This window comes from Danio rerio, chromosome 16 (assembly GCF_052040795.2).
Source record: "Danio rerio strain M-AB ecotype USA chromosome 16, GRCz13ab, whole genome shotgun sequence".
In the NCBI taxonomy this organism is placed as follows: domain Eukaryota; kingdom Metazoa; phylum Chordata; class Actinopteri; order Cypriniformes; family Danionidae; genus Danio; species Danio rerio.
In genome coordinates, this window is record NC_141036.1 from 25,194,443 (window position 1) to 25,215,874 (window position 21,432).

At 36.3% G+C, this 21,432-nt stretch overlaps 1 protein-coding gene across 1 annotated transcript in view; it reads left to right on the plus strand.

Moving 5' to 3' along the window:
* Positions 1 to 16,730, plus strand: part of chrnb2 (cholinergic receptor, nicotinic, beta 2) — a 57,469-nt gene extending 40,739 nt beyond the window's left edge. Inside the window, exons 5-6 of the mRNA XM_087286944.1 lie at positions 1,172 to 2,303; positions 15,228 to 16,730. Coding sequence (XP_087143070.1) covers positions 1,172 to 2,303; positions 15,228 to 15,380 — 1,285 coding nt within the window. The 3' untranslated portion in view covers positions 15,381 to 16,730. The remainder of the gene's footprint in view (positions 1 to 1,171; positions 2,304 to 15,227) is intronic.
* Positions 16,731 to 21,432: the final 4,702 nt, after the last annotated feature.

The window sequence follows — 21,432 nt, forward strand, 5'->3', positions numbered from 1 at the left end:
ACTCAATATTCTAATGTGTTACTTTCAAAGTTACTTTCCCCAATACTGGTTACCAACCCAGGCTCATTCTGAAAATGCACCTCTATACATTTTTGGTGATCACCTAATACATTTCAGGAGGTAGGTTTTTTTTTTTTTTTTGCAGTATTTGTTTTCTTGAATCCACTAGAGGCCGCTGTGTATGCTTTTTGAGATCTTTGAGAAATTTCTCTAGAGAGTGCCATTCGCACCTGCTGTTCTCTCATAAATCCACCAGAGGCCACTGTCTACTGACTAATTGACAGATAAAATGACTGACTGACTGATCGACTGACCCACCGTCCCCCTTTTCTAAACCCAACCAATAGTATTTTAAAAAGCACAGATTGACCCGCCCATTCACTTCTCTAAACATAAACCAACAAATTTAAAAGCAATTTTCAAAAAATCTAATCTGATTTTTACCACATTCTCACCTGTTATTTACTTATTTTACTTTTTGGCTTTTGTTTGCACTTTATTTGCTTACTGGAACTATTCTTTACTGGACTCAAACCCCTTTGTCATGGCCAATTCCTCCATGCATCTTAAGTCCTCTGTTACAACCCCTTTTTGTCTAGCGGAGTATGTACATAGTGAGCTAACTGGACAATCTGGTAACAAGCGGAAAGCTGTCCATACAGAGGTAAGGGGTCAGATGGTAGACGTAAAAAGAAACGGCGTCATACCACCCCGTAGCATTCATTTAAAAAATAAAATCCAGCCATACGTATTTCTGGCTACATAATTCACAGCCTCCAGAAATGTACAGTATATAGGGCTACATTTTCAGAATGAGCCTATGTTGCTGGTTACATATTCTTAAATAAGCACTGTCCTCAACATAAACAATCACAGCATTTATATCTGCTCAGGTTTGTTTTCAGGAAAGCTAATTAAGATTTCTGCACGGTGCACACTCAACTCTCACAAGTCCTTTACATTTAAACCAATCAGAGGATGAATGAGGGTCTGTAAAGTGTTTCCAGAATAGTGTGGCATGTGCATCAGACATATAACCAAAGGTCCATGTGTGGTGTTCAGCATGACGCCTGAGGCTGAGAATACCACTTAAATTATGCCAGAAATGCTGTTGATAAACCTTATTTTCAATTATTAAGCACCTTATAACTTCTGTCTTCTCTCCCATCAGTGCTGACGGCATGTATGAGGTGTCATTCTACTCCAATGCTGTCGTCTCCTATGATGGAAGTGTCTTCTGGTTGCCACCAGCGATCTATAAGAGTGCCTGTAAAATTGAGGTGAAGCACTTCCCATTCGACCAGCAGAACTGCACGCTAAGCTTTCGTTCCTGGACCTATGACCGTACAGAAGTGGACTTGGTTCTGCGTGCAGACGTGGCAAGCATGGATGATTTCACACCCAGTGGTGAGTGGGATATCATTGCTCTTCCTGGCCGTCGAAATGAGAACCCTTCAGACCCAACTTACGTAGACATCACCTACGACTTCATCATACGCCGAAAACCCCTGTTCTACACAATCAACCTCATCATTCCTTGCGTCCTCATCACCTCGCTGGCCATCCTGGTGTTCTACCTGCCGTCAGACTGTGGCGAAAAGATGACGCTATGCATCTCGGTGCTCCTTGCCCTCACTGTGTTCCTGCTGCTGATCTCTAAAATTGTGCCCCCCACTTCTCTCGATGTCCCTCTGGTTGGGAAGTATCTGATGTTCACCATGGTGCTGGTCACATTCTCCATTGTGACGAGTGTGTGTGTGCTGAACGTGCACCACCGGTCGCCCACCACACACACTATGCCTCCGTGGGTGAAGTTGGTGTTCCTCAACAAGTTGCCCGCTCTTCTCTTCATGCGGCAGCCGCGTAACAGCAGTGAACGACAGCGTCTGCGCCAACGTCGGCGGGCCAATGAACAGCAGGAAGGTGGGCGAGGGGGTCTGGCTGCCGGGCTTATGGCAGGATTGGGTCTGAGCGGCTCTTCATCAGGGAGCAAAGAGAACAATGAGGCTTGCACATGCTATGTAAACCGGGCCTCTGTGAAACAGTTTGGGGCAGAGTTGGGTGGAGGGGGTGGTGGAGGTGGGTCAACAGATGGACTAAACGGAATAAGAGAAGGGGGCAGAGAGACCAGGGAAGGAGGTGCAAATCCATTGCAGGGATCTGCTCTACCTCGGGGGAAACAGCAGCCCCCTACTGTCCTCACCCAGGCTCTGCTGGCCCAGGCCTGTCCAGGGTTTGAGGAGGCTGTAGATGGAGTCCGCTTCATCGCAAACCACATGAAGAGTGAGGATGACGATCGTAGCGTGAGTCATTCTCTTTCATAATCACTTTTCTGTATGCACAGATACATGTTTTCATTTTGGCAACAATAGCATGCTATCATTCATATCAGTCATAGTTCAAGTAATGCTTCCTGTTCATTGTTGTACCTTTAAATGATAAAGTGACAACAGACTTGGTGACTCAGACTAGAAATATGAGAGGAAAACATTTCTTCTTGTTCAGCCCAAATAACTTTGATATGAAACTGAAATATTATTAGGCCCGTTGTCAAATGAATAAATAATCTGCTGCTGTGATCCCTGTAAAGCATTATAGCATTATATTTAAAGGTATACTGTAGTTCAACCAAAAAATTAATTCTCAATATTTACGCACCAACATTGCTCTAACACATTAAACTTTTTTATGTTCTAAGCCTAAATGAAGATATTTAAAAAAAAAAAAGCTAAAATGTTTCAGTCCTTCCATAGCAAGTCCAAACACGCAACACTTTTACCAATGATGTTTGCTCTTTAATGTTTATGTGTAAATAAAATTCAATCAAATCACATGCCAAGTTAAATCATATAGAGCAGTGGTCTCTTACGAAAGCTTGAATTAATCAGTATAACTTTAACCATTAACTGTTTAAATGACTTTCAATGGAGGTACAAGAATTTCTACTTCCAAATAATTTGTCTTTGTGCCTACATTTATTTTGCCATGATGAATCAGAAGCTTTTAAGAAGTGTTTTAATTTGAATTAGAATTTTAATTTTTAAAATTCTAATTACTTTACACTGTGAAACATTTTAGGTCATTACAGCAACAACAAAAACAATCTTTATTTCTTTTTTCGCTTTTTCTTGTACACTCAACTTTTTAAAACATTATTTTACTTAAAATGACTTGTCAGTAATGCAAAAAACATTTAGTTAACATAGGATTATATATTTTTTTATAATTTGTAATTTTTTGTTTATAATTTCTACTGAAAACAAAACCTTTTTAAGTTGTGCCAACTGAACATTTCTTGTCTGCAGATCTGGAATACCTGAAGTTTAGTGAACAAAAAAGCAAATCGAAATTAGTATTATGTTTCTTTTTTTTTTTTTTGTACTGACTTTATTTTTTTTACGCCATGAACACCTGACCACCATGTATCAACACACTAACCACTACACTATTGGCCCCAACGTGTACTCAAATTTTGAAAACATCAGTAGCACCTAAAATGAGAAAAGTTGAGTGAACAAAAAACTCTTGTGGAAATTGGAATTAAAAAATAGTACATTATCAGATTAAACAAACTTAGCTCAATTAAAAAAGAAAAAGTAAAACAGAGACAAATATTAACAAAACATTTATTAGACAGAATTACAAATAGAACAGGAGATAAAACAAAAATAATGGTTAACAAGACAATGATCAAAACATGGCAGGGAAACAGGGAAAAATGCTTTGTAATGCTTCACATTTTTGTTCACTCAACTTCAGACATTTTAGGCCAGCGCAGCCAATGAGAAATAGGGCTGTGCGATTTGGGGAAAATATCTCATTTTGTTTTGACAGATATTAATTTACGATTTAATTCAAGTTTCAAGCTGATTTTAGTTTAATTTAAGCTTCAGCTTAATAATCTGTAAGGCGTGGCAACAATTCTGCAATAGCTCTTAAAATATACCTGTTTTTGTTCAGTGTCTGTGACTTTAAAACCAAAATATTCCCATATTACAAATGCTGTTTTTCTTTGATATTAATTCGTCTATTAATGCTTCTGAAGCAGCAGACCCATCATCCCACTTGTCAGCACTTTGCTGTTTGTTTTCTTTTTGTTATTGTGGGTGTAGTTCAGTTGTGCAATTCTGATTGGGCAGAACAAAAGTGTGGTCACTCAATTGGCTAGTTATAAAAGCCAGGTCAGATCACATGATTTTGGCACAATTTCCTTGATTTCCTTGACGCATGACTTGTGGGAAGTCGTAAATGACAATGTATTGATGACAATTGGCATGCCCGCAGCTCAGCCCGCGTTCTGGGTATAGGTGCCTGCTATGCGTGATCCCCTGCAGGCGATCCCATAAGCTCAGTCAACCCAGGTTTAGTCCCCCCTGTGTTAAGGTGGGCTCGTGTCTTCCCTCCCAGCTAACCATCCTCTTATGTACCCCTCCCCCGTTCCGGGGCTGGGCCACAGGCTGTCACCAGGTCTCCCCTCCTTGAGTAGCAGGTGAACTCCGCAGCGTCCTCCCTATCAGGACTGAACGCTTTCCCAACGTGCTGTCGTATTAAAACCCTTTTTACTGGGTTATTTTCGACTCCCCGAAAAATATAGCTAAACCGGAACAGGTAAGTAAGGTAAGTAAGGGCCAGGGGACACGTTGGAAGACTGCATCTCGCGGTGTTGTAGGTGCGCTCGCTTTACTGCGTGCCGCACCCTTCGCCAGGGACGCGGTATGGTGCTTTCGTTGTGGCGTTTTCCATAGATTTCATTGGAGTTCCCCATCCGAAGGGGAACGCTTTGGTTACTTAAGTAACCCTCTCTGTACTCTCTGTAAATGCTCTGTACCTTCGCCACAACGATCGTCCCTTAGCTGTTGAGTGTGAAAGTCTCCGAGCATTGCACTAGCCGTGTCTTATATACTTGACTGATTGTCATTGAAGTCAGCTGTGCATGCTGACGCTGCCAATTCATTTGGCATTTCATTGGCCCGATTTTATACTCTTTCAGATTATTGGTTTCTGACGAAAACCCCATAGTGGAAGGTTTTCCACATAGCATTTCCATTCCCCCCCTCGGGGAACGAGGGTTACTTTAGTAACCGTAGCGTTCTCTTATGATTATGCAGCAACTACACCTTTATCGGATGAACTGTAAAAATGAATAGATAACTAGTTATACACCAGTGATGCTGTTACAGAAGCAGAGCTAAACTGGAGTTTAAAATTACACTGCAGTATTTTTATGTCAGTGTTAAGATTATTTTCATGCAGCTACACCAACAAGAAGTTTGAAATTAATCGTACACTGTCAGAGCATTGAATTATACAGCCCTCACTCAAAACTTGACATTCATTATGAGCTGATTGCGAGCTAACACACATTCCCACAGACACACTTAGATCAATATGCAGCTCCACACTTGTGCTTTAATAATCTCTGATGTGGAGGCTTTGACAGGCAAGTCGTATGGCATTAAAAAAAGAGATCTGGTGTTTAGCCAAAGCGCAGCTACACATCAGCACTACACTCACTCTTGGCATTTAAATGGCTTACAGTCCCATTCTGTCAAACACCGTCTGAGTCTAAGCATTACTCACGAATGAGAGGAGCAGTTGTGCTCGATACTAGAAAGAGTTTTTTTTTTTTTTTAGATGAAAACAAACATCTATCTGTTAGCAATGTGATGGCAAACATGTTTCTTAAATCAGTTAGGCGTGTGTTAAATCATGCTACAAACATGCTAACAACATAACAAAACATGCTAGCAGTGTTCTAAGTCATGCTACAAACATATTAAAAAGGTCATTTTCACTAAAAAAATGCCTTTAAGACGTCAGAATTAAAAAAAAAAGTTTGAGATTTTTTATTTAACCACATTGCTGTATTAATGAGACCTTCAGCTGTAAGAAATGAATGTTGGTCAAGCTTCTGCACTACTTATAAATAAACTGCAAGCAGAAAAACAGTAAACAAACCTCAAATTTTGTCAACCACGTCATGGAAAAATTCAAAGTAGTGTAAGTATATTGTCATTGCAGTGTGACTATAAAATATATATTTTCAGAAAGCTTATGTGTCCCTTTACCAAGACAACTTTTTCGATTCTGGAAAAAGTGAAGTCTATTTAATAATGTAATAATGGACAAAACATTTATTTCCCAATAAAATATACTATCGTTACACATTCTTTTCAAAATAAAACACAACATCTAAAATATTTTGTCAAACTTTCAAACAATAATAACTGGCTCTTATTGGTTAATTAAGAAATCACACAAATATTTTTGCTAAGTTTATAAATAATTTGTTTATTTTTATAAAAGTTTAACATGACAGTGGAAAACAAGATGACAGGGTGGACATTGGCATGTATTTTATTTTTATTTGAAACAGCCAGTGAGATCCATTATATCAGGGGTGGCCAACTCTGTTCCTGGAGAGCCACCTTCCTGCAGTTTTCAAATGCTACCCATATCAAACACACCAAACCAATTAATTAGGATCTGAACACCAGGTGATTATTACAGAGAGGTGTGTTTGATATGAGTTGCAACTGAAATCTGCAGGAAGGTGGCTCTCTAGGAACAGGGTTGGCCACCCCAGCATTATATGGACTTTAAAAGGATGTATTTTATATACAGTAGACTGAGACAGATATTGGCAAAAAGTTTGTATTGTCCACTCACGTATTGCATTTACTGGTGTAGTATGTGTGCATTGTTACATAAAAATTAACAAATTAACAATAAGATACTAAATAAATAAATAAATAAATAAATAAATAAATAAATAAATGATGTGTCAATAACAATGCATACAGCTGAAGTCAGAATTATTAGCCCCCCTGAATTATTAGCCCCCTGTTTATTTTTTCCCCCAATTTCTATTTAACGGAGAGAAGATTTTTTCAACACATTTCTAAACATAATAGTTTTAATAACTAATTTCTATTAACTTATTTATTATATATTTGTCATGATGACAGTAAATAATATTTGACTAGATATTTTTCAAGACACTTCTATACAGCTTAAAGTGACATTTAAAGGCTTAACTAGGTTAATTAGGTTAACTAGGCGGGTTAGGGTAATTAGGCAAGTTATTGTATAATGATGGTTTGTTCAGTAGACTATCGAAAAAAATATATAGCCTAAAGGGGCTAAAAATATTGTCTTTAAAATGGCTTTTACAAAATTAATAACTGATTTTATTCTAGCCAAAATAAAACAAATAAGACTTTCTTCAGAATAAAAAATATTATCAGACATACTGTGAAAATTTCCTTGCTCTGTTAAACATAATTAGGGAAATATTTAAAAAAGAAAAAAATTCAAATGGGGGACTAATATTTCTGACTAATTCTAACTGTATGTTCACCTTGTCAAGGAAGGATTTAGGACAGGGTGGACAATGAGAGGGGGGATATTTTTGGCTAAAGATAGCATTTATTCAACACATGTTGTACCTGCAGCAGGTAAAGTGTTTCCCTATTTAAGCTCTTTGTACACAGTTTAAAAGCTATATATTTTATTTCTGATTTGCTTGAATATTAATTAATATTTCACTATGACAGGGTTGACAAGCTTGACAACATATAGTTTCAAACACTATATGTGAAAAAATAGGAAACATAAGTGTAGATAGTTACTGTTTGCGCATCAGATGTTTTAACCTCCTCTACAGAAAGGCAAAACGGGCATGGGGATGCCAATGAGTACACCAGAGGGTTCCTTAAAGGGACATTTACCACGTCACGACAGGGTGAACAGCGATTTCAAGGACATGTGCAAAATGATTAATGATATTATAAATACAAAATAAAAGTTTTCAAAATTACTTATTTTATCAAATAACTTGGGTAAGACAGTAAGAATATTTAAAAATCTTTAGAATTTTATTTAATTTACCTACTTTTTAGAATCACTGATGTTGGTTGAGCAGTGTGCGGGACATAGCAAAATCACACCTATTTAATGACAAAATTTGTCAAATATTGACAAAAACATTTCAAAACAGTTATAATTCTATATGTGTGTATGTGTGTATATGTTTGTATATATATGTATATGTGTGTATGTGTGTATATGTTTAACCAATTATATTAAAACATCATTATTTCATTTTTTTACTTTATGTTTTTATAGGACTGATTCAATCTTGTGGGACATCACAGGCACTTTATAGTGAATATGCTCCAAAATACATAAGGAGTGTGTTAGATTATGCTAACGTTAAAATAGTGTCACCTTGTGTTAGATGAAACCAGTAGTCACTATGAGGTGCCGTGTAGGATTTAAATCAAACTTTGCTTATCAACACATACATAAAACACATGTATATACACCTATAATTTACTCGCATATACACCTATATTACTGGATGTTCAAAACAACATAGATGAAACTTGTGTATATACATATAAACTTGACGCATAAATACACCCACATTCACACATATAAACTCGATCCTCACATAAACACTCACATTAACACACGCACATACATATAAACTTGCTGCATGCAAAAACACACCTATGCACACTCGCATATACATATAAACGCTGCATGCAAACACACCTATACACACTCGCATATACATATAAACTTGATTCTCGCATAAATACCCACATTTACATGCACATGCATATAAACTCGCAGCATGCAAACACACCTACATAATCGCACATACATATAAACTCGATCTATGCATATAAATAATAAAAAAATATTATACAAATATTATATAAAAATAATATTATATTTAATAAAAAATAAATAAAACTCACAAACGTTTATTACGAATCTGGTTATTACAAAGCTTATGAAATATAAATAATGCAATTAATAGAGGGATTAAATATGTTAAATTATTAACATACATGTATGATATATAAAATATGAGTCTATATAAATAGACTACTCAAAATAAGAAATATTTTTACTTTAAACATTTTCATTTAATAAGGTAATTACATACACAAATATAAAGGGACAGAACCCTTATTAGAACCTTTAAAGGATGTTCAAAAAGCAACTATAAATATAAATGTATACTCAAACTAAACTCCTCTTTTCTATTGCAAATGTTAATGTAGCCTATAGTCTTCTTGTTTTGTTTTTTAAATTCCTATAATTATTATGCTTTTTATAGGTTTTTACAATGTGGGTTTTAAAATTGCAAGATTTTGGTATCATTTTGATTGTTAATTATTCAGCATATACAAAAAAAAATAATAATAAAAAAAACCCGCTGATTAAAAGTCTGCTCATCATGTTGGTCAAGTTAACCCCCATGGAAAAGCTATATATATTCTCTGGACACTCCTTTTATGTTTAACAACTACTACTTATATTTTTACAGCAGCTGGCATCCAGCATTTTGGTGCATTAGCCTGTGTATTGGTAACAGGAAAACCCACTTAAGTGCATTCCTGCCCCCTACTGGACATAAGCCTTAATCATAACCCTTGATGAATAGTGACACCAATAATAAAACAAACATAAAAAACTAATATTAGACAAACATATTTTATTCAAAGTGATTACTTAAGCAACCTTATATTTATTAAACCATAATAACATTTCCAATAATTTAATTGCATAATAAACCTTCAATTTTGCAGGAGCATTCCTTAGCATTACCTTTATATTTATTTATTTTTAGAATTAGCATAATCTATTTTCATAATTCAACAGATGTAATTCCTCTATTAATCACATTATTTCTGTTTCTTAAGCTTTGCAATAACCTGATTAATGACAAATAATAATCTTGTTCATTACACTCAAAGGACTTTTACGTTGAAATTAAACTACTTCCTTTTAAAGTGAAATAACTTCCTTTTACTGTGAAAATGCATGCATACACACATATGTATGTGCGTGTGTTAATGTGAGTGTTTATGTGAGGATCAAGTTTATATGTCTGTGCGTGTGTATGTGGGTGTATTCATGCGTCAAGTTTATTTGTATATACACAAGTTTCATCTATGTTGTTTTGAACATCCAGTAGTATAGGTTTATATGCGAGTAAATTATAGGTGTATATACACATGTTTTATGTATGTGTTGATAAGCAAAGTTTGATTTAAATCCTACACGGCACCTCATAAGTCACTAGCCCCTTTCACACCGGCAGTTTTCCGGAAAGGTTTGTATGTGTGAACAGGCCCTTTTTGGAAATGCCGGTAAATTCATTCTGGTAATTTTCTGGAAAGAGAAGTTGTAACATTAACGGTAATTTGCCAGAATGCTGCTCTGTGTGGACACAGAAGGAAAATTGCCGGAAAGAGCGCGTTCATGCTTAGAACAGGATGACATGAGACGTGTAGTCAAGCCAGTCAGAACATTCAGATGCATTCACATCCGCACTGTTTATAAAAAGTAACACCTTTGAATATATTTTCAAAAATAGGTGCTAGATGTTAGTCAGAAAACGTTTCTACAGTATGTTCCAACTGTGCAAAAAAATTATCAATAAAATGCTTATTACATTATATATATTTTTTTACCTTCAAGCTCTGCTTCAGTTGCTTGACGCACGTGAAGCAGCCAGTGAGCGCCAACACACACATATTATAAACATCTCGACATGCGAAAGTGTAATGTAGTCAAAAGTTTACTAACATAAGCTAAGACGTTTAGAGCTCATTTCTAGCAAATGATGTCAGAATTTACCGGTGTTTTGGCATGGAATGGAAAACATTTAATAATAATAATAATAATTCGTTACATTTATATAGCGCTTTTCTGGGCACTCAAAGCACTTTACACAATGGGGGGGAATCTCCTCATCCACCACCAGTGTGCAGCATCCACCTGGATGACGCGACGGCAGCCATTTTGCGCCAGACCGCACACCACACACCAGCTGATTGGTGGAGAGGAGACAGAGTGATGATATGCCAATCATGATATGGGGAGGGTTAGGAGGCCATGATGGACAGAGGCCAGTGGGCAGATTTGGCCAGGATGCCGGGGTTAAACCCCTACTCTTTTTCGAAGGACATCCTGGGATTTTTAACGACCACAGAGAGTCGGGACCTCGGTTTAACGTCTCATCCGAAAGACGGCGCTCACTGAGCAGTATAGAGTCCCCGTCACTATACTGGGGCATTAGGACCCACACAGACCGGAGGTTGGGCGCCCCCTGCTGGCCTCACTAACACCACTTCCGGCAGCAACCTAGCTTTCCCAAGTGGTCTCCCATCCAGGTACTGACCGGGCGCAGCCCTGCTTAGCTTCAGTAGGCGACCATGTGAGAGTTGCAGAGAGCTAGCTGCCGGCTATTTACCGTTATCACTGTGTGAAAGGGGCTACTGACTTCAATATTAGGATTAATTAAAATGTTGGGGGGGGAAATATAAATATAGATGTCAATGGCTTCTGGTTTCTAACATATGAAAAATATATATCTCCTTTTTTGTACACTGTAAGAACTCAATAGTCAATTTTTTTCAAGTAAAATGAATGTAGTTAACTCAAAAGTAACTGGAATGTTAATTGTACTCATTTGAAAAGAAACTCACTGTTGAAGTTAATGGGTTAATGAAATGATTAAGTAAGTGTTGTTTGAGCATTAATAATGTACATGTACATGGGCTGCTAACTAATTATCTCTTTACTTCAACTCAAATGGAGTAAGTTCACAGTACTCATATAAATTGGATTTGAACTCAAATGGTTTGTAGCAATCGGTTTGCTCAAACGGTTTAAGTTGCTTGATTTCATTTTACAGTACTCAATTGGGTTGAGTTCTCTTCTTTTACTGTGCTCAAATTGTTTCATGTACTCAAATGGATTACGTTCACAATACTCATTAGGATTAGTTTTTTTTAACCTAAATGGTCTGTTGCAATTGGTTTCCTCAAATGGTTCGAGTTACCTTAACCTTTTGGTTTTACAGTGTAACAAGAGATAAAAGTATGAGCAACTGATGACAGAATTTCATTTTTGGTTCAACTATATATCTTCAAATGGTCCAGTTTCATACTGCAAAACTGCTGAATGAGAAGAGATTCTGGTAGATTTATGGCTAGTGAGTTATTTTCTTTATTTGTTTCACATTACTTTGATGATATTGTTCAATTAGAACAGTCAGCAATATATTTTACAGCTAAGCAATATTTTTAAGTGGGCTTAAGCAGTGGTTGTCCCTTTAAGAGCAGGAATACTGTCCACAAGAGGTAAAATTAACAGCACTCAGTAATTCTGTCAATCATCTTAACTTGCACACAGTCTCATTCCCATGGTAACAAGGCGTCTCCATGCCAGCTCCCTCCCAGCCTTTGCCATGGTTTGGGTTCAGGTCCCTAGTGTCTCACCTCATCAGAGCAGTGTTGCGGAACCAAGTCTCTGTTCACATTAACCTTTTCCTTCACCCTCTTCTCTCACTTCCACACATCCGCATTCAGTCTCACATTTTTTGTTTACCTCTCAGTCTTTTTTACCCCACCCCCACATCTTTTATAGGTGACTCATCTTTGTCTTGTCTACTTCGTCCTTCATTTCTGACATTTAGCTTTTTAAAAGGGACAGTTCATTGAAAAATGAAAATTTCAGGTCTTAAAATAATTTGCTGCTGTCTTTTTCATGAAGCGCAACAGGGGGATTTTAACGCACAGCATTGTGCAGTGTAATGAGTTCAATGTAAGCACATCTGTCAAGCTCCTAAAAGGAAGACTTTCCTTCACTGATTCATTCGTTGTTATTCATTCCTTTCTAGTGTCTATGGCAGCTCTTAAATCAAATATGGCATCTATGGCCTAGATTTTGCATCATGACGTATGGTCACATGTACTCTCATGCTACCAGGGGCCTGATTTATAACTGTAAAGGATTTTCCATGAAAGACGTATGTGAAAGCTGCTGATGCTTCTATCAGACATGATTCATGTGATATTAAGAAAACACATTCTCCTAAAGGACATTTTAAATGAATTGTGGCAGTCACGACTTCCATTTTTAAAGTCTGAAATGCAGAAAATGACAAAACGCAAGCAGTTTTAGTTATTATATGGAAGTACAGTAAATTCCATTTGCTTGTCCAGCACTTGATTTGTTAATTGGCTTGCCAGGTAAAAATACAAATATATACACTACCGTTCAAAAGTTTGGGGTCAGTTTATTTTTGATGTTTTTTTTTTTTTTTTGAAAGGCAATTATTCTGTTCATAAAGGCAGCTTATTAAATGCAAAAAAGTTAAATTGTTAAATAATTATTACAATTTTAAATAGCTGCTTTCTTATTGCATTTAGTTTCAAATGAAATTATTACTCCTGTCATTATTGCTTTTTTTACTAATACTATTATTATTATTAATAATAATAATAATAATAATTATTATTATTATTATTATTATCATTATCATTATTATTATTAATATTATTGTTATTAATATTATTATTATTATTATTATTATTATTAATATTAGAGTGATTTCTGAAGGATCATGTGACTCTAAAGACTGGAGTAATGAAGCTGAAATTCATCATTAAAGTCACTGAAATTATAATACAATAACATTTCACAGATTTTACAATTTGTACTGTATTTTTGAATAAATAAATGCAACTTTGGTGAGCAGGAAAAAACTTATTTTAAAACATTTAAAAATCCTACTGACCGGTAGTGTATTTGTATTTAAGAATAAAATGGTTCATTGCTTAAAGACTAGGAAAATGTGGTTTCCATCGCCAAACCTATTGAGACGCTGAACATTAGACCATGTGTATATGCTCAGTAAAGTAATGAAGCAGATAAAAATATATATATATATTTTAAGCATCGTCATACAAATATTTAATAAAAATATGAAATGTATTTTCCATAGTGGTTCCACATAAGATGTATTTTATGGTATAAAATTCAATTTTGAAGGAAGATTCTCAAGTTAAAATCTAGTTTGTCTTCACAAACTTTTTTTGCATTAATTGTTTTTTTAAATAATTGATTAAATGTTAATGTTTTCCTTAAATCAAAATAATTGAATATCGGCATTCCTTTATCCTGTTTGTTACCTCAATATTACAAGTGTTTTTTGCAAAAATATTAGAGAATAACAAAATAGAGATGTGGGTGTCACGGTGGCACAGTGGGTAGCACGATCGCAAGTCGCTGGTTTGAGCCCCAGCTGAGTCAGTTGGGACTTCTCTGTGTTTCCCCCACAGTCCAAAGACATGATTAGGTGAATTGAATAAGCTAAATTGTCCGTGGTGTATGTGTTTGAATGTAAGAGGGTATGGGTGTTTCCCAGTGTTGCGTTGCGGCTGGAAGGGCATTCGCTGCATAAAACATATGCTGGATAAGTTGGCGGTTCATCCCACTGTTGCGACCCCTGATTAATTAAGGGACTAAGCCGAAAAGAAAATGAATGAATGAATTAATAAATGAATATAGAGATTTTAAAATAATATCAAGCTTAAAAACAAAAACAAAAAAAAACAGTGTACATTACCTAATGACATCATCTAATTTTCATTTTGGAATAAATATATCACTTTTCCGCTTGTTTTCTTCGTTTCTGTCTTTTATTCTACATCCAAAAATGTACTGAATCTGTGTTGTTTTTAATACTGCATATATAAATTGAACTTACCTATTTTTTTTTTTTTTACTGTATTTTATTTTAATGTTCTCTTCATTATATAAAGATTGAGGCTTTAACTGTAATTAATGAAAGCCAAGCCAGGACCTTAAAGTAGGCAGGGATTAGTTTAAGCTGAGTTTGTTTACCGGGTAAAATGTTGATTCTTTACAGAATTGTTGCTAACCTAATTAACATAGTTAAGCCTTTAAATGTTACTTTAAGCTGTATAGAAGTATCTTGAAAAATATCTAGTCAAATATGATTTACTGTTCTCATGGTAATGATGAAATAAATCAGTTATTAGAGATGAGTTATTAAAACTATTATGTTTAAAAGTGTGTTGAAAAAATCTTCTTGTGGAAAAAATAAACAGGGGGGCTAATAATTCTGACATCAACTGTATATATATAATTTTAGTATACTAATTTCAATTTCTTTATTTCCAGGTGTTAAAGTTACTTCCAATTGTACAAATTTGTTATGTGCTTTTGACATTTTTATAAGTTTCTAGTTAACTTTACAAGTGTAAGTTTAGATTTTATTGGAGCTTATTTCATTATTTAGCTTTATCTATCAGTAACAACACTATGTTTCTCAATCCATCAATCCTCCATAAGCTTTGTTTCTTATCCACCGTTCTTTATTTTTAATCTTACAGGTGAGTGAAGACTGGAAATATGTGGCCATGGTGATTGATCGCCTTTTCCTCTGGATCTTTGTGTTTGTGTGCGTCTTTGGCACAATCGGAATGTTCCTCCAACCTCTGTTTCAAAACTACACAGCCAAAACAATCACCCACACACCAGGCTGACTAACCACCACCCCCCGGCACAACAATGGACTCTACCCACCATCAGCTGCGACAGGAGGGCGAAGGCAGGAGGGGGGGTCTGCGGAAGGGGAGGGCAAATATCACTCTGGACTAGCATTAGGTTTATATGAACCATTTTTGGAATATCACGCAGAGTGGGGATTTGGTCCAGGATTCCCGTTCAGGCCTCTCATCCAGTCCACCTTCCCCTCCTTTTAGGTGACAAACCACACAAGCCAATCGACGAGAAGGGAAACACCTGTTTACTTTGCTCAGCAGCCAATCAGCACTCTTTTCTGCAAATAGCAAGCCATCCACCGCCCACAAGCTCTGAAATGAGCGGTCTGCTTCCTCAAGAGTCACATGACTTCCGTTCGTTACCTGTACTTGCACGGTACTCAGACAGGGATGAACTAAAATGCTTGATCTAATGTCATTTCCATAAGGTTTTCATGCTCGTATTTATTTCATATGGTCTAGAAGCCTGTCATGATCCATTTGTTTACGAAGCAACAGTCTCTGTTCTATATGAACACACAGATGGTCATTAGACAATGGGCTTTGATGGAGTATTGTATCATCAATAATTTACTGTACTTAATGTGTGATTTGTATTATTGCAACACGCAACATAAGAGCAACCTAAGAGGGAGGATGCCTGATGATATAGAATGATATAGAGTGGGCTCTTAATGACTATATGAAGTGGTACTATAAAGTATTAGGTTTAAGTCTTTGGTTTTGGAGAGGGTTGGTTCTCAACATAAGTGCATTTTCAGTACTGCACTGAATGATGAGCTGCGCCTAGGCCCTAAATACAGTACTTTACAGAGGTCTGCAGTGGTTTGAACAAAATGGCTAATACCCAGACAAATTAGCGTTAGAGTGTGTTCACGCTTGTAGTTTGGTTCGCTTGGTATGGAAAATGATACATTTAATCATGGTACAGTGTTTGGAAGGCCAAACCTAAAGATGAAAAGCAAAAACTGATGTACATTTTATGACCATATTAAACATCCAAATTACCGCAGTGTGTTGGGCTGTTGGGGTATGTGTATTTTTATCAGTTAAGACACATGAAGAGCTTATAAAATGTGTAAACAAAGAATTTCTTCATTGTCCACACCAGTGACACCTGTATTGAACTGTAAGGGACTACAATAATGAAAAAAAACAGGTTTGCCAGAGTTTTTAGTCCAATCAGATGTCTTTGGTCTGTGTTGTATTCATATGTTGGTTAAACTGCAAAAGTGTTTGTGTGGAAGTGGACCAAGACTCATCTTTTTTAAAGATCTTTCTGCTTGTTTGGTCCACACCATGGTTCAGATGGCTAATGAATGAGACTTAAGCCAAAATTTATTTCTGTGTTGAGTGACTGGTGTACTTCACAACCCTTCCCCTTCTGCATTCTGTTTGTTTTGCCCTGCAATAATACTTAAGAAACTAGTATTCAGTACACAGTGGGGTTTCTGTGAGCTAGAAACTGTCAAGTTTCCTTGCTGATGTTTTGAGTTCACGGTAAAAATCTGTAGCAGTAGTTCAAACTCACACTCATTCAGGGAAGAAAGAAGTGGGAACCAGTGAATGTACAACAACTTTAATCATTAATTAAAAACAAAACAAAAGCATCCTTATGGAGCTCCTCCACGGAACTCAAGTCTTGTTAAACACTCATGCTACCGGACTTGCCCTCCCATAGCTCTCAACCACAGATGACTCTGTTTCATCGCAACATATAATTACATTTTTTCAGAGGTACAGGTAAATTGAGCTTAAGTTATTAGCATTGATCAAACCAAATCTACCAAGTGTGAACACACCCTTAAAGACTGTGATTTAGTGACTCCCAAGTTGGCATAAAAAAGATGAAATCCTGAGCAGTACTGCAGTACTGGACCCTGGACCTCCTATATTTTCCTTGCTCTCTCCTTTTTCCTAATGTTCTTGTATATCTCTCTTGTTCCCATTAATCCATTTGGTTCACACCACATCCTTCGAAATACATAATAGCTTTTCATGAAATTGTAAGGCCACTGGTTATGTCTATTCTCTTATTCAATTTCATTTCATCAGCAACTTCGGAGATCCTTGAGCTTATGTGAGGGGTGTCAAAATTAATTGTTTCTTTAATGCACCATGATGCAGATGTGAACAATTCAGTATTGGTTCGGTAACAGGTCCTAACCGGTTATTATGTACTGATGCCATTTATCACATATATTTTATATGGCGGCAGCTTACTACGGCGAGGGAGGAGACTGCAAGTAAATAAAATGCTCCAACTTAAAAAGCTGATAACTGCACAATACACTGCTTGTGAGTTTGCTAGACAGTTTACACTGACAAGAAAGTACATTAGAACCCAGCTAGGAAAAAATGAAAGCTGTAAACTCTCTCTCTCACTCTGTGTGGCCCCTTTGACCTGCGAGCGCGTGACCAATCATGACAAGGCTCAAAACGCAAGGGGGAAAAAATTTACATTTGTTTATTTGCTATAAATGCTCAATTTTTTCTGTGCATGTACTTTAGTTTTGCCTGATACATTTAAAAAGAGTGTTTTTTGAGAAGGTAAAATTAAAGGTACAGGACATATATCTTACTGCTTGTATTAAAGAACAAAACTGTGTTACAAATAATATAAATACATTTATAACTTATCCATTTTAATACAAGAATTATTTTGTTTTAAAATATCAAATTGTTTATGAAAAGCATCGACAATGCACTGTGAAGCACCGATATATTGAACTAAATCGCATCGATGGCATGATAATCGTAACCGAACTGAACCTTGAGACCAGTTTAGGTTCACACCCCTAATATATATATATATATATATATATATATATATATATATATATATATATATATATATATATATATATATATATATATATATATATATATATATATGTGTGTGTGTGTGTGTGTGTGTGTGTGTGTGTGTGTGTGTTTAACAATTTATGATCCTCCAGAATTAATTCTAAAGCTGAATTGGTGCTCAAGAAACAGATATTATTATTAATATTATCAATATAAAAAACAGCTGTCCTGCTTAATATTTTTGCTTTTTTTAGGATTCTTAAATGCATTAAAATGACACAATGAACAGCATTCATTAGATTTTTTTTCAAAGCAAAAGTCATTACTGTCACTTGTAATTTATTTAATGCATCGTTGCTAAAAAAAAGCCTTAATGAGCCCATAGTTTGAACAAAAGTGTGTATTATATAGCCTAGTCATCATAATTTCTGAAAACAGCGAGGCAGTTTAATTTGGAGTGATTACCTCTGCCTCTATTTCGTTCTACCTATTTGCACATCATATCTTGACCCTCATAAAACCAAGGGCCACTAGCTGGCAGTTAAGACTTTTGAGTGTAGTTTTCTCATCCATTTGGTTTATTAAGCAAGGAATCTCCAAAACTCATCTATCATAAAGCAGATTATGCAAGCGTGTTCATCCGTGGATTAATTTTCTACATTTGCTAAATGCTTCAAATGACCTTGCATACTTGGCTTCTTCAATCTTTCTCATACCTCCTCTCAGATTTTCTTCACCAGCACTTTTCTGCAAAAAAAAAGCCCTATTACCAACCACAAAGCTGCATTTTACAGCTGCTCTATTACATTAACATTTCCTGACCATTAGCTTTTTAAAAATACATATGAGAGTGAAAGTCAAGCTATGAATTTATTACTTTTGTCTTTGTTTCGGCTCCAACTGGCTGGAGGTCTCCGGTGACTCAACATGTCTGTGTTTTTCACTGTGACATCAGCGGCGGGGCACAAGTCAGTGTTCACCACATGGGGTCGTATCTCTATTCTTTAAAACATTCTGTTCATAAGAGCAAGCCAAATCATCTACAGCAAAAGACTATGTGTGATGAAGTCTCAAATTCATCAACAAAATGGAGACAAATGAAGGAGTGTCTCCCTATATATGTTTTGACACAACCTGTTCAATACTGCAATAATCCAGAAGTTTGACGTCACATAAATTCTGTGTCAAGACTGTGTGTTGGCCTAAATAAAATGCACTGTCTTATTTACACTGGCACTTAAACACATGCCTCCTATCCTCACCTCTCTCCCTTGGCTGACCGAACATTTAACCTTTCAAATAAAGATTAGACATACATTATCTCTTTGTGTTTGACAATTCTTGGCCTAATTGCACAAATAACACTCCTTGTGTTTCTCTGTAAGGGAAAGTCAATGTTTTAAATTGTCATTTTCAATTCTGTTTAAAATTTCTTCACCAAGAAAGCCTTTCGGACTGACTTTTTGTGTTGTTCTGCTGCCCTTCTGTTCACCAGTCTCTAAACTCACATTCATTGGCATTGCCAACTTCTGACAACATAATAAATTCATGTCTTATTTCAAGTTGGCTGCGCATCCTCTTTGGTAACAGCTCCTCAAGCCAGCTATTCATGAGAGCAGCTTACAGAAAGGAAAAGCTCGTCCACATATTATATTAATGTGACCTTTAGTTTATGCTACATAAAACAGGACTGCTACTGTATGTTCCTACATCCCCGGTGATGAAAATAGTGAATGCTTCATGTATGCAAGAAGATATAATTTCACTGAATTATAAATGAGAATTCTCATGCAGTGTTTCCTCAAATGAGAAAGCTACTGTCTACAAACACGAAGAATCGAGATGCCCCGTCTGGTCTGGACAATTTTAAGACCTTTTTTTATTGTAAGCTTAGAACTGATTCAACACTGCCCTCTGTTGGTCAAGATGTAATTTAGTTTCGGTGTTCATTTTTACACAGTAGGCCTATTTTGCCTTTTAAATGTTCAATGATATTCATTCATTTGAGCCACATACATTAAACCACATATAATTCAATTTGCTGCCCAAGTTCTAATTATTTAGCTACTTGCTAACATTATTTCCCTGTATTGTTTTAATAAAACGTTCTTTAATTCTCATTTTCTATGGAAGTCCTTTATAAAAAAATATACCTGTTTAAAAAAATTATGCTTGGCATAATCTACCGAACAAAATATTTCAAGTAGGCCTACATACAGGCCACTTTATAGACTCATATCAAAAAGTAGGCTAGTATGATTTGTTTTGAAGCAGTTTGAAGCGAACAGATATGGCTTTAAAATCAAATCAGCTTACCTTGTTAAACTGCCCCCTATTAAGGGGGGCGTGTATGGCAAGCCGAAAAGCTCATAATTACACTATTGATCAATCGCGTTTACAAAAAACCGTTGAATTAAATGGCGCTAATACAATTTCAAATGGCGCAAATAACGTGTATAAAACTGTAAAAACGTTTGTGTTTTTAACAGCGTTTTAGTGTTAGTAAAAAGCGTGGCTTATAACGTGAGCCGCTTGCCACAAAGCGTCATTTAAAATGGCGTTTTAATCAGTGGCGTAGCGCAAAATGCGAAGGCCCCCCTGCAGGGATCGCTGACGGGGCCCCCTCATGAAGGGTGGGGGGGGGGGGTACGTCATACGTCAATTTGCATATCGCTGACGTCATCACGTTCTACCGTTTCTGTTTGTTTAACAGCCTATGGTCACTAAAGGGGTATTTATAATTGCACTACACTTTATATATGCATGTTTATTTGACTAAATTTATTGTTTGAATACAGTATGTCATTATAGATGTGTAGAGAATGTGCAGTAATCTCTCATATGTAATAAACTCAGACAAGTTTAGAAACTGTCACTAAAATATCTGTGATTGTGAACAAGAAAAGAATAAACGGTCCAATTAAATTGTTAAAATAAAGGAGAAGCAGATCGGTTAGACTGTACAAGGGAAATACCTTCACACTGCCTGTGCTAAATCATTTGTCGTCGGTACGCAGAGGGGTGATCTGCTCTCGAGCTGCAGGTGGGAGAGGCTGCTGTAGAGGACTGACTGGGCCGCCTGTCAGTTCTGTGAGGCGGGGGAGGGGCCGGCGGCATCACACGCAGCTCGTTGAGAAGAGTAGGGGACGGTACAGTTATAGACAAATGACAGTCTAAAAAAATATCCAATAGCACACAAAAAAGTCGCTAGATTTGTCGCGACGGGGGG